The 13244-nt window shown below is 38.7% G+C and overlaps 1 protein-coding gene across 1 annotated transcript in view; it reads right to left on the bottom strand.

Moving 5' to 3' along the window:
* Positions 1-13244, bottom strand: part of FAT4 (FAT atypical cadherin 4) — a gene marked incomplete at both ends in the record, with an annotated part of 162826 nt that overhangs the window by 21435 nt on the left and 128147 nt on the right. Inside the window, one exon of the mRNA XM_080697144.1 lies at positions 3425-3529. Coding sequence (XP_080553270.1) covers positions 3425-3529 — 105 coding nt within the window. The remainder of the gene's footprint in view (positions 1-3424; positions 3530-13244) is intronic.

The raw sequence follows: 13244 nt of genomic DNA, 5'->3' as shown, positions 1-13244 counted from the left end.
AACAGACACTTAGTGAGGCCCTCCACAACTTAGTGAGACTCTGTTTCAAAATAAAGACTTAAAAAAAACAGGGTAGGGGGTATAGCTCAGAGGTAGAATGCCCCTGGGTTCCATCCCCACACCCACCCTCCCCACAACACACAAAATAAATAAATAAAAGTAAAAATAGTAAGCCGGGCATGGTGGTGCACACTTGTAATCTCAGCGCTTGGGAGGCTGAGACAGGAGGCTCGCACCCGTTCGAAGCCAGCCTCAGCTACTTAGTGAGGTTTTCAACAACGTAGTGAGACCCTGTTTCCAAATAAAGTATGAAATAGGTCTGGGAGTATAGCCCAGAGGTAGGAAAGCCCCTGGGTTCCACCCCCAGTACCACCACCAAAAAAAAAAAAAAAAACACATAGTAAAAATAAAAATAAAAAAATAGTAACAAATAAATGAGGTCTTTAAATTTGTCTCTCATGTGGAATTCTATTAAATAAATCTAGATGAAGATCAAGTGACATGATAGATAAAAACTACTCTAAAAATGACATTCGAGCCAGGTGTGGTAGCACACGCCTGTAATCCCCGCCCTTGAGAGGCAGAGACAGGAGGATAGTGCAGATTCGAAGTCAGCCTCGCTGGCTTAAGAGACCCTGTTTCCAAATAAAAATATAAAATAGGTCTGGGAGTGTAGCCCAGAGGTAGAAGGGCTTCCAGGAACCCCAGTACCACCAAAAAAAAAAAAAAAAACAAACCAAAAAAGATATTCGCATAAGACAACCCATTAGAAAAATGTATATATATATATATATATATATATATATATATATATATATATACAGTTCAGTAAGTATATACACAACACACATATATGCACACATATGCATTGTGTATATGTGTATATACCATATATACAAGTATATGTGTACAAACACAATGATCCTTAATAGATTTAATTTAATATGCTAGAGATTTTTGTATTTACACACATATATGCACAGCATATATTATATATATTATATATATAATAACAAATCAGTTCTAAGAAGTCCTAATTATGCAGGCTCAGCTGTCTTGGTGAAGTCTGAAGCAATTTATGTTTTCCCTAAATTTCAATCTAAAAAATATTTTAAAAAACCCAAGCATCTAGAAATTTTTTTAAATGCGAACAGCAAATCATTTACTGATGAGACGGTAAACTGTAAGTTTTTGAGTTCAAACTTACAGGTAAGGTGTTTTATAGGCTGCATATGCCGCCACCTCCACTATTTGCATGAGACATCCCTTCTGCCTTTTTTACTTGTGCGATTCACCCATATTTAACTTGAGAAGGAAAATACTTTTCCCTGCTGGTCCTATCTTTATAGTCTTCCATCAGGCGTTGGTGTTTCAAGGTGTTTTACCCTGTGTTAAGCACTTATGTTGTTGGCTGACAACTTCTAAACTTAATGTTGTTTTTGGTTTGGCCACTGGCAGGAAGGTGGGATTGCACTGCCCACTACAAGTCATCTGCGTCTATTTCAATTGAATCACGCTCTCCTTCCTTCCCCAGGGCTGCCTGGCAGGGTGAGGAAGGTCCACTTGGAATGAATCACTCCCCAGTAAGCAGCGGCCCGTCTCGCCTCTGCTTGCAGTGGCCATTTATTCTATTTGTCCTTGTCTTAAAGCCTCATGTTTGTGATTGAAACATAAAGAAAGCCCTAAAAGTGTCAACACCTCCGTTCAGTCATTGCTTCAAAGTCATCGTACAGTCCCCATCTCGTTTCTTTGTCTTTCATTCTAAAAAACAAATGATAGCATGCCATGTGGCCGTAGTTATCAGGAAGAAAGAGGGATGAGTTAGGATTTTAAGAGACCACTGAGTGCCTGCCTAGGGTCCAGGAGGCTATCGTAGGAAGAGAGGCAGAATGAAGGGAGAGGGAAAGATTATTCACCTTTCGAGATATATAAAGCTGTGGCTCTTTGACCTTGGCACATCGTTTACTAATTCACCAGCATTAATTGTGAGACTCTGACAGAAATTTCTAAAATGAGGGGTATCATGAATGTCATACTGGACCAAAAGAATATTTTTGTTCTTGACAGAGTTTCACCTTAGGGTTATTGTATTTCAATTTTATTTTGAACTTTGGAAAAATCACTCAACTTCTGGGTCTCAGAATTATTGGTAAAAATACATGGCTCACAGACGGTTTTATGTTCTGTTTCTCTTTGCCATTTTAATTTTGTGCCTGTAAAGAAAACTAGATAGAATTATGAAACTTGAAGATGGACAAAAATGTATTTTACTGGTTAGTAGAAACTAGTTTTGTTCTCTATTATAAATTAAGCTTACATTCTCAGGGACACTCAACATAGTAAAATGTAAGGGAAGATTAGAAACATATCCTGTTTCGCTGTTGCTTTAGCACAGAGATGGAGTCAACTGGGCATGGCTTCTGGATGCATTCTATGTTGTGAGGCAAACTAGTCTTTAAATAAACAGAATAATGGAAAACTTATGAAAACAAATTAAAGTAAAGGCTTCCTCTAAAGCAAGGTACTGTTCTCACAATACATGCTGGCTCAGTGTTGAATTACATTTAGATGAGACTTCGAAGAACCAAATAGTTCATCCACTAAGGTGAATAAAGAAATATATGTTCAGACGGACATGGTGGCACACGCCTATAATCCCAGGACTTGAGAGGCTGAGACCAGAAGGTCGCAGGTTCGAGGACAGTCTCAGCAAGTAGTGAGATTCTCATTAACCTAGTGAAATTCTGTTTCAAAATAAAAATAAAATAGGACTTGGGGTAAAACTCAGAGGTAGAATGGCCTTGGGTTCAATCGCCAGGACTACACACAAAAAAGAAGAAACACATGTACAAAACAGTTCTCTTTAACAAGCTTCATCCTCAAGATAACACACCAGCCTGGATTTTGATTAGTGGTCTTAACTACGAGAAGCCTATCACATAAACCACACATCTAGTTACTGAATACCTCTAACAGAAATTGTTGAATTAGTGTATAAAACAAAAGCAAAACAAAATAAAAGAAACACTGGACTGACTATTCTCAGATATTTGCAATGGAGAATAATTTCTAAAAACGATGAGAGGGCTTTTCACTTATATTCTAAAGAGAAAGCTTCATAAGTATTTCAGAAATGTTCTGGGAAGACAGTATTTGACTTAATGATCTTGAGTTGGTTATTTTTTCTAATAATGATGAAAGCAGTGCATCCCAAAGGACTTCCACAACGAGACTTTACAAAGTGTTGAATCTTAGAGGTTTTATATTCCTATAATTATGTAGGTTATATATAGTACATATTGTACAGGAAACATTAATTCGAATTAACGCTTCCTTAATCACTCAGGATCATTGTAAAATAAGTTTCTTAAACTTTGTGCCAAAACAGAATGCTATTTTATATCGACCAATAAGTTATACTCACCAAATGGGCAATGACAGTAATAGGTGTCCACACCACTCTGGCAGGAACCGCCATTGAAGCAGGGATTACATTCACAGTAATTGACAGACGACTCACACATTTTTCCTAAAATGTATCAAAGATGTCAAACATTTTTATACATGAATATACTGTCATTATCATGGCATATTATAGGTTAAAAATCTATCCTGAGAGACCATATTTTGAAAAAGTATAAGAGTATTTTAGCCTACACGAAGACATTGGAATGTTATCTCAGGGTTCACAATCTTATTTAGGGGCTGGACACAGTGGCGCATGCTTGTAATCCCAGTACATGGAAGGCTGAGACAGGAGGGCCATAGGTTCAAGGACAGCCTCTGCAAGTAGTGAGACTCATCAACCCAGCAAGACTCTGTTTCAAAAAATAAATAAATAAATAAATAAATAAATAAATAAATAAATAGGGCTGGAAATATAGCTTGGAGGTAGAGTGCACCTGGGTTCAATTCCCAGTGCCACAAATAAATCTTATTTATTTTATTGTAAAAATGTACATTGTAATATTTAGAAAATAATTTACATAATCTTGTTGGGAAAAGTCCTGTTTTTAGGGGAACAACATTGTAAACCTATTTAAATACTTTTATTGAATTTATTTTTGTGTAGACCCTCTCATCTTTTACTTTATTTATGTATGTATATATGTATGTATGTATGTATGTATGTATGTATGTATGTATTTATTTATTTTGCAATACTGGAATAACTCTGTTCTACCTTGCTAAACTATAATCATTCTGCACTCCAGAAATGTCTATTAACTTACACTTTTTGTGAAGTAGTGAACATAATCAGAAAGCACCCCAACACCTTTTGAAATCCTTAATGTTTACTCTTGAATACAGAGAATGTACATGTTGTGTTTTCTTCTGAAACGATAGTGTGTATGCAACATATTTTTCGGTACAAAGGCTTTTCTCACCCATTGCTGTATTCGATAGAATCAATCAGCATAGACGGAGGGCTTCTTACAGGTCAGGCATGATGGTGGACAAAGTGAAAAGAAGCAGAGAAATGGTTGCACACAGTGTCTCCATCTAAAATGTCAACTAATCCATACAAAATAGCATGTGAGCCAGGCATGGTGGCGCACCCTTGTCATCCCAGCATTTGGGAGATGGAGACAGGAGTATCGTGGTTCCAGACAGCCCTAGCTACTTAGTGAGGCCCTTTGCAGCTCAGTGAGACCCTGTTTCAAAAATAAAAAGACTAAGGCCGGGCGTGGTGACGCAGGTTTGTAACCTCTGCACCTGGGAGGCAGAGACGGAGGATCATGCAGGTTTGAAGCCAGCCTCACTGGCTTTAAGAGACCCTGTTTCCAAATAAAAATATTTTAAAAATCGGGTCTGGGAGTGTAGGCCAGAGGTAGAAGGGCTTCCAGGAACCCCAGTAACACACACACACACACACACACACAAAAAAAAAAAAAAAAACTAGGGCTGGGGGTGAAGCTTGGAAGTACAATGGTCCTGGGTTCCATCCCTAGTACTGAAAAAAAAAAAAAAAGGTAGCATGTGCCTTTCACAAAAGAAGATGAAAAGGCTCTTAGAATCTAAGATCTTGCCTGAGAAATTGTAAAACTAAAACACAGACTAATTTGGGTCACCCCCCCTCGGGTTTCCCAAAGCCATGACTGAATATATGACCACTTCATAGGTAAAACTTAAGGTACACTTAAGGTACACGTCCTTTTAAAGTATGCTCTAGCCAGTCGGTGGGGCATGCTTATTATCCCAGCGCTTGGGAGGCTGAGACAGGAGGATCGCACAGGTTCAAAGCCAGCCTCAGCTACTAAGTGAGGCTCTCAGCAACTTAGTGAAACCCTGTTTCCAAATAAAGAATAAAAATAGGTCTGGGAGTAAAGAATCCTCTGGATTCCACCTCCAGTACCACTAAAGAAAAAAAAAAAGTATTACTTCTCTGGAACTTCAAGGTTTTTTGATATTTTAATACATTTCTTAGAATAACCTCTAGTTTTAAGCTGGGTGTGGTGATGCACCCTTGTAATCCCCGCGCTTGGGAGGCAGAGACAGGAGGATCGCGCAGGTTCGAAGCCAGCCGCGCACGCTGGTTTAGGAGACCCTGTTTCCAAATAAAAATGTAAAAATAGGTCTGGGAGTGTAGCCCGGAGGTAGAAGGGCTTCCCGGAACCCCAGTACCACCAAAAAAAAAAAAATAAAAATAAAAATAAATAACCTCTAGTTTTGCAATTCCAAAAATCAATGAGGTGTCTCAGTTATCGTTTCCATTGATTGACAGCAAGATGTGAATCTCTGGAGTTTGTTCTGCAAAACTATTTTTTATGTCCAACGTGGTTGCATGATTGCTTACCGTATCCAGCTCATGAACGTGCACAAATGGTATAGGTACAACTACACAGTGTTGAAGGCAGACAGTGAACTGCATCAGAAGGTCTTTGCTTAGACGCAGTCAGAGTTCTGTTTAGCGTGGTTGTGTTTGTGGCTGGGTTATGTGGCCACAATTGTTCTGGTCTGAAGTTCTAAGAGTGAGTCAGCCCTCCTGACACTGCTAGCTAAGCCCTTTTCTGTACATCACGGAATCACAAACACAACATTTTTTCTTCCTCCTTTATAAATAAAATGGGTAACCTCCTTACAAGGCAAAACACTGAGTGAAAACTGTCAGGATACTTTTCTAAGGAGAGAACATGAAAATCAACAAGTTACTAATTTAGAGGCACAGAAATTAGGCTTTGAGTGTATTGCAGCAGGGTGTCACATTTGAGAAACAGGCCAGGGACTTCCGCTACTCACTGGTGCCAGATCTCACAGCAGGAGGCTGCTGCACAGAACTATCCCGCCCTGCTTTCCAACTCCACACGGGACCAGAGCATTTTAGCAGCAGAGGTGCTTTCATTTTCTTAATACAACACCATCAATGCATTGCTCAACAGAGAAATAATCAGACCCATTGGCTAAACTTTACAATACTTATTTGCCACCAAGAAAGTTACATCTTACTCCATCCAATTCGTTTGTTCTTTCCAAGAATACAACATTTTTACATTTGCTACTGGAACAAAGATGACTTTTCTTTCTTGTTTTTCCTCTCTTTTTCTCAAAATTTCTTTTAGAGAGGTATTAAAAGTTGCATGCATTATATTTACAGATTTATATACTTTATAGGCAGAGTCAACAGATTTTTTATATTATGACAAAATCTCAGTGGGTTATAAAATTTCCAACTTCCTTTCTTAAGAAGTAGTAAGGAGGAACCAATCATCACAAAATTAGCGGTGTACTGTTACGCACCCCGAGTCAAATACTTAGGAACACAGGCTAAACAAAGTTGTACGTGTATAAGGATCCACGTCACTGAGCCTTTGAAGCTCCATCTGTCTTCTTCGAGGCTCAACTCTGCTGGAAATACCACCTTTAAAACGTTTTATTTAGGTAACATCAAAATGATTACGTATTTTTATTTGTACATGTAATTTATATAAGTGAAACCTATTTAACTCTTACAATATGTTTTTACATAATTTAGATATAAACTATAGGCTATTAAAGTGAGTTCAAAGAGAGAGCTATAAAAACACCCTAAAATAAATACTTAATTATGTATTAAATCTATACATAGTGTCTATAGGAATGATGAAAGCAGTTAAAAATTAAGAAATTAGCCGAGCGTGGTGGCACACTCTTGTAATCCCCGCACTTGGGAGGCGGAGACAGGAGGATCGCACAGGTTCAAAGCCAACCATGCTGGCTTAAGAGACCCTGTTTCCAAATTTTAAAAAAAAGTATTAAAATAGGTCTGGAAGTGTAGTGCGGAAGTAGAAGGGTTTCCAGGAACCCCAGTACCACCAAATTAAGAAATTATTAGTATTGAGAATAAATTTCTTTTCAGGTTTAAACTCTCACTAGACTCTAAATTTTTATGGTTTTATGAAACTTTTGTTTTCTTGGAAATGGACACAGAGATGGATAAATGGATATTCACGTATTTATTATTTGGTGTATTGTAAGTTTATATCATATTAAGGTACACATACTCTGGGATTTAAAAAAATACATGCACAGGACTCTTGGTGCCCTTCCCAACAGGCCCCTTCCCTGCCCTCTACCACATGCATGCCTTTGAGATTGGAATTGGTAATTTTGTTTATATTCGTAGCATTATTTCAACTGCTGCATATTTTATGACTCTGTCCCTCCTCCTCCTCCCTTCTCTATTCACCCTCACTCACTTTCAATTTTAATTAAAGTCAGCTTATTTTTTTTATTTCTACTTGGAAGAAAATTATCAAAAGGACATAAAGTAGCTTTGTAAAGAAGTTAAATAAGGGAAATTGCCAGTGAGTTTAGAAGAAATGGCTTTGGAATATATATATACATTATTTACCATTCAAAAACTTTCTTTGAGTTCTCCATTTAATGAGTAAAATTTATTTTATGATTCATGATCTCAAAAAATTTACCATACTAGACCTTGATCCAAAGGCCCAGTTTGAAGACACAATATTTAATTAACTAATTAATGTATTTATTTATTATTTTGGGGGGGTCTGGGGATGTAACCCAGGGGCATTCGACCTCCAAGCTACACCCCCTGCCCTATTTTTTATTCTTTATTTTGAAACTGGGTCTCACTGAGTTGCAGAGGGCCTCACTAAGTAGCTGAGGCTGTCTGCGCACCATGATCCTCTGGTCTCAGCTTCCCGAATGCTGGGATGACAAGCGTGCCCACCACGCTCGGGTAATAGGTAATATTTTAATTTGGATTATTATTAGAAGTATCCTTTTCCCCTTTGTGTGAGGAAGTACATCACAATTTTACTTGGCCTTAAAAGGAAGCCTCTTCATGCATATTTCTCAGGTTTAGAATGGCTACTCTCTTTTATCAGACTGGAAACCACCAGCTAATTCTGTACTGTTCTGCACGGGTCTATGTACTAAGATTTCAGGGTTAATGGCCTAATGATAGCCAGAGAACCCAGCAGTGTGAATGCTCCCACATGCCCTGAGATGATCATCTGATGTGTGCTGCAGCTCTGTGATACAGATTGTCAGATCATTAACTTACAAATGCTGCAAGTCAATTAAAACACTTGTCAGTGCCTTAGGCTGGAGGTGTACTGACGGGTTTGCAAAAGACATCCGGGCCTCCAACGTGCAAGGAGCCTTTCCCTGTGAAGGTATGTTTACTGGCACCACAGCTGTCGAGAAGAGCACGCTGGTCTTGCGTTGACAGCCATCAATTAATTGTGTTGACAACTTATCATGGATGGAAGGAGATGTGCTGCAGGGCGTGTAAATTCTCAGCACATGGAGAAAGAAATTACATGAACAGGAAGCCAGGATGTGTCCACCAGTGTTCCAGTTCCAAGATTACAGATGGAACTTATCAGAGAAATTTAACCTAATCTTAATGCTCAGAGGCAGAATTTGTGAAGATATATTGAACATAGAATGGATGCTGTGATTACCTATGGTTTCTTCAACTGGGGTTTATATTCAATTTCCACTCACTCAACAGTATATTTTAATGCTAGATTTCATCCAGCAGAGACAAATTAATTCTCAGCTCTTAAACGGAACCACCCCAGAAAGGACAAGATGGTTTCAGAGGTCTTCAATTTACTATCTCATATCTTACACACACACACACACACACACACACACACACACACACACACACGAATACCACAAGTGTTGTTTTTACTTCTCTTGTGTTTAGCCATGAAGAAGCAGAAGGTATATGAGCAGCCATCAAAGTCGTTTTTTATATCTAACTCACTTTATTAGCACATGTAATCCTCTAATAGTTACAGGCTATTGATTCTGAGTATTTATGCATTTCGAATTATAATTTATTTTCCAGACAGCAGATATGTTTTGCACAATCTGTCGATGTTTCCATTATTTTGAAAGATGCTCTATTAAGACCATTCACCTAAATATTCTGGACCATAGTGAAGTTTTCTTGTTTTACACCATAAAGCAAAAACGTTATGTTTAGTAAAGGCTTCTGATAAGAAAATCGAAAAGAAAAACAAAAAGAAGAGGCCTTTTAATCTTTGTATTTTAAAACATGCACAATCACCATGAGACAACGAATGGTGTGTGTAATAACCATGATGGGCTTACTTATAACTGCATACATACATATTTTCTGCAGAAATAAGGTGCCTGGGAGCCACTAGGGACCTAAGATATGATTGCCCTAATACTGCAACACATCACTGAAGTGAGCCATGTAAGCCCCTCTCAGAAATACAGTAGGAACACAAACAGATTCTTTTTTTTTTTTTTTTTGGTGGTACTGGGGTTCCTGGAAGCCCTTCTACCTCCGGGCTACACTCCCAGACCTATTTTTACATTTTTATTTGGAAACAGGGTCTCCTAAGCCAGCGCGTGCGGCTGGCTTCGAACCTGCATGATCCTCCTGTCTCTGCCTCCCAAGCGCGGGGATTACAAGCGTGCGCCACCACGCCCGGCAACACAAACAGATTCTAACATACTCCTATTTTATCCACTCTCCTTTATCTCAAAGAAAATTTCATTTCATACCTAATCACTCAATTTTTTAAGTCTAAGTCTGGTTTGTTTGTTCTGTTTTTGTTGTACTGGGTAGTCTACCTCCAGGACACACCCCAGCACTGTTTTAGTTTTTATTTTGAAACAAGAGTCTTGCTAAGTTTCTGAGAGTCTCACGAGGCTGCTGAGGCTGGTGTTGAACCTCCGATCCTTGTGTCTGAGCCTCCCAAGTATTAGGATTACAGGTGTATTCTACCATGCCTGGCTTTATTCTGTGAGGTATTTTTGGTCACACAGGATCATCAGTAAGATTCGCACATGACTATAGCGATCTTAAGGTAATGCAAGTCACTCCTTCTGTTTTATTTATTTATTTATTTATTTATTTATTTATTTATTTATTCTTTGTGGTGCTGGGGATTGAACCTAGGGGCGTTCTACCTCCAAGCTACACCCCTAGCCCTATTTTTTATTCTTTATTTTGAAACAGAGTCTCACTGAGTTGCAGAGGGCCTCACTAAGTAGCTGAGGCTGTCTATGAACCACGACCCTCCTGTCTCAGTCTCCCGGATGCTGGGAATCCAAGCATGCGCCACCACGCCTGACTCTTGCTGTTTTTATTCAAGGCAAATATTTGCCAAGTTTCTCAGGAAAATTACTACGCACACCCTGTGTCTAACTTTGTATGTCTGGGGAAAAATGACTCTCTCCACTGTCAAGTGACATAGAAGTGATGCATGGCTAAATCTCATCCTCCTCTGAATTATCAAGACTGACTTGAAGACACAGGAAAACTCATATGGAAATAAACCCCTGGCGTCATTCCGATAAACTACACCTAAAATGTGTCCAGAGTTGTGAAGTGGATGGGAGGGTCAAGTGGGCTAAGAATGACGGTGCTATGTGAGGTCCAGACTTAGGAAGACTCTTCGTCTACATGCTGTGCATTCTGACACAGCCGTTCCTGGCAGGACTCAGCTCCAGGATGAGCAGCAATCCTGGGTGGAGACAGAGACCTGCCCGCCTGGGCCTTCTAATCAGCCAGATTCTGAACACTGCACCTTTTCCTCAGCGTAAAGAAAAAGATTCCGGGTCTGCAGCGATTCCGCTGATGTCTTCCTTCAGGGCTCCCTGGAATTCTGGAGTGTGAATACACTACAGGGATTTTTGTATGATATACACATCCCAAGTAATTGGGGTACCTATTAACTATCTCAGCTAATTCTCAAGCCTTCTATAGTACAGTTGACTTATTCATCTTTCCTAATTCCATATATTACAATTAACCAGGGATCCTTTTAGAGAAAGGAAAGTCAAATTACAAAAAAGTTTTCTTCACAGTGAAACACAAAATAAAATGAATATGTAATAATCCAGCTATTTCTTAAAATAAGTAAAACAATGAGAATACAAACAAATCCAATCTCTCTAAGTTACTCATTTATCAAAAAAACAGTTGTTCCATAAGGTCCTAGTGAAAAATAGTCTTGAAAAAGTAAAGATTTGAGGAATAAACTGGTTCCAATGATTCCAATGGCATATGTTGGTATATTTTATTCCATAATTTTCACTTTCATACTTACATACTTATAAGATGTTCTCTATGCAAAATCCCTGTTCAGCCAATACCTAACCTCATTCTGTGGGATCCTTGGTGCGATCCTTTCAGTTCTCACCAGTTCAAAGCCTTTCATTCTTATCTTTAGTCTTATTTCTAATACTACATAAAATATGCAGTGATTGTGTGTGCATGTGTGCATGTGTGTGCAATGCCCATGTGTGTACATGAGTGTGAGGTGAGGAAGCATCAAGCACACTAATTTGAAACTGCATAAACGTCGAAAATCATTGATAAAATGGCAGGGTGAGCCATGCATGTGGGCGCACACTTGTCATCCCAGCATTTGAGAGGCTGCGACAGGAGGATCCCGGTTCGCGGCCAGCCTCAGCGACTTAGTGAGGCTCTTTGTAACTCAGTGAGACCTTATTTTAAAATAAAAAAATAAAAAATAGGTCTGGGGGTGTAGCTTGAAGGTAGAATGCCTCTGGGTCCCATTTCCAGTACCGTAATAAATAAATAAATAAATAAATAATATAAATAAAGATAACTAAATAAATATAAAAGGCAGGATAAAGTCCACAAAAGTAAACAGAGTATGAAAAATACAGTTATTTGAAATAATTGTGATGGCAAAAATAAATAATAAATAAACCTGTGTGAGCGCACACAGGCCTTAAAAAAGCAAAGTTTTCCTGAGGCACTAGTATTTAATAAAGGAGCAGAGAAACCAGGTTGTGATGCCTTCAGTGGCAGCAACGGAACATTCCCTGTTCCCCTGCAATATAAAACACGTTCATATTTTCTTCATTGTAGCACTAAACATAGACTCACACTAAATCTAAATGTAAATAAGTGCGTTAAACTAAAGCAAGAGGAAAAGTAAACAATAAACATCACTGTTGAATTCCCAGCCAAGGAAATAATTTGGGGGCAAAAAAGATGAAGGAAAGTTTTCTAGACATCTATATCTACTACATGTATACGGCACCATCCTTCAGGTCCTGAGGGCACGGCTCTGCTGGGACACGTCTGCCCCGCGCTACGGACACCCTGCGTCTCCACAAATGCTTGGATCAGGCTCTCTTACCACCAGGTCATCAGTGCTTCCTCTTAGCATAACCACTCACCGGATGCGGGATATTGTACTTAGATGCTTTACAAACATTATACTGACTCGTTTAATCAAGCTTAAACACAAGCAGTGCTGACTGTTGGTATTTTACAGGTGGACACATTGGGGTGAGCGAGGTCAGGCGACTCCCCAACATTACAGCTTAGTCAGTTATCACCTCGCAAGCTTGCTGTCACACATGCGTACTGCCCTCGTTCTGCCTTTAACTTCCAAGGATATGACTTTGTTAGAAGCTAATGCCTTTCACTACTGTGTTCTGCTTTAATCTTTCCAAACATGTGCTATATCACCATCAAAATCCCCAGTTTTTCAAATATAAAACATATTTCAAATATAAAAAATAAAAAACATTAAGTATACACACAATGGTTACTTAGAAAAGAAATTAATGATATTCAAAAGCATTTTTAAACTTTTAAAAAAATCCTAGTTTGCAAAAGTCTGCAAAAAAAGGTTTTAAACCTGTCTTCGTTTTTGCTATTTCACTAGCACCTAAAAATTGTTCATAAGCACTGAAGAGCAATCCACTGTGATATGTATGTTTTAAAAATGTATAATGTGAAGACGGGCGTGGTGGCGCACGCT

This window comes from Muscardinus avellanarius (assembly GCF_963383645.1).
Source record: "Muscardinus avellanarius genome assembly, chromosome: 6".
NCBI classification, from domain to species: domain Eukaryota; kingdom Metazoa; phylum Chordata; class Mammalia; order Rodentia; family Gliridae; genus Muscardinus; species Muscardinus avellanarius.
This window is presented reverse-complemented; position numbering and strand designations above follow the sequence as displayed.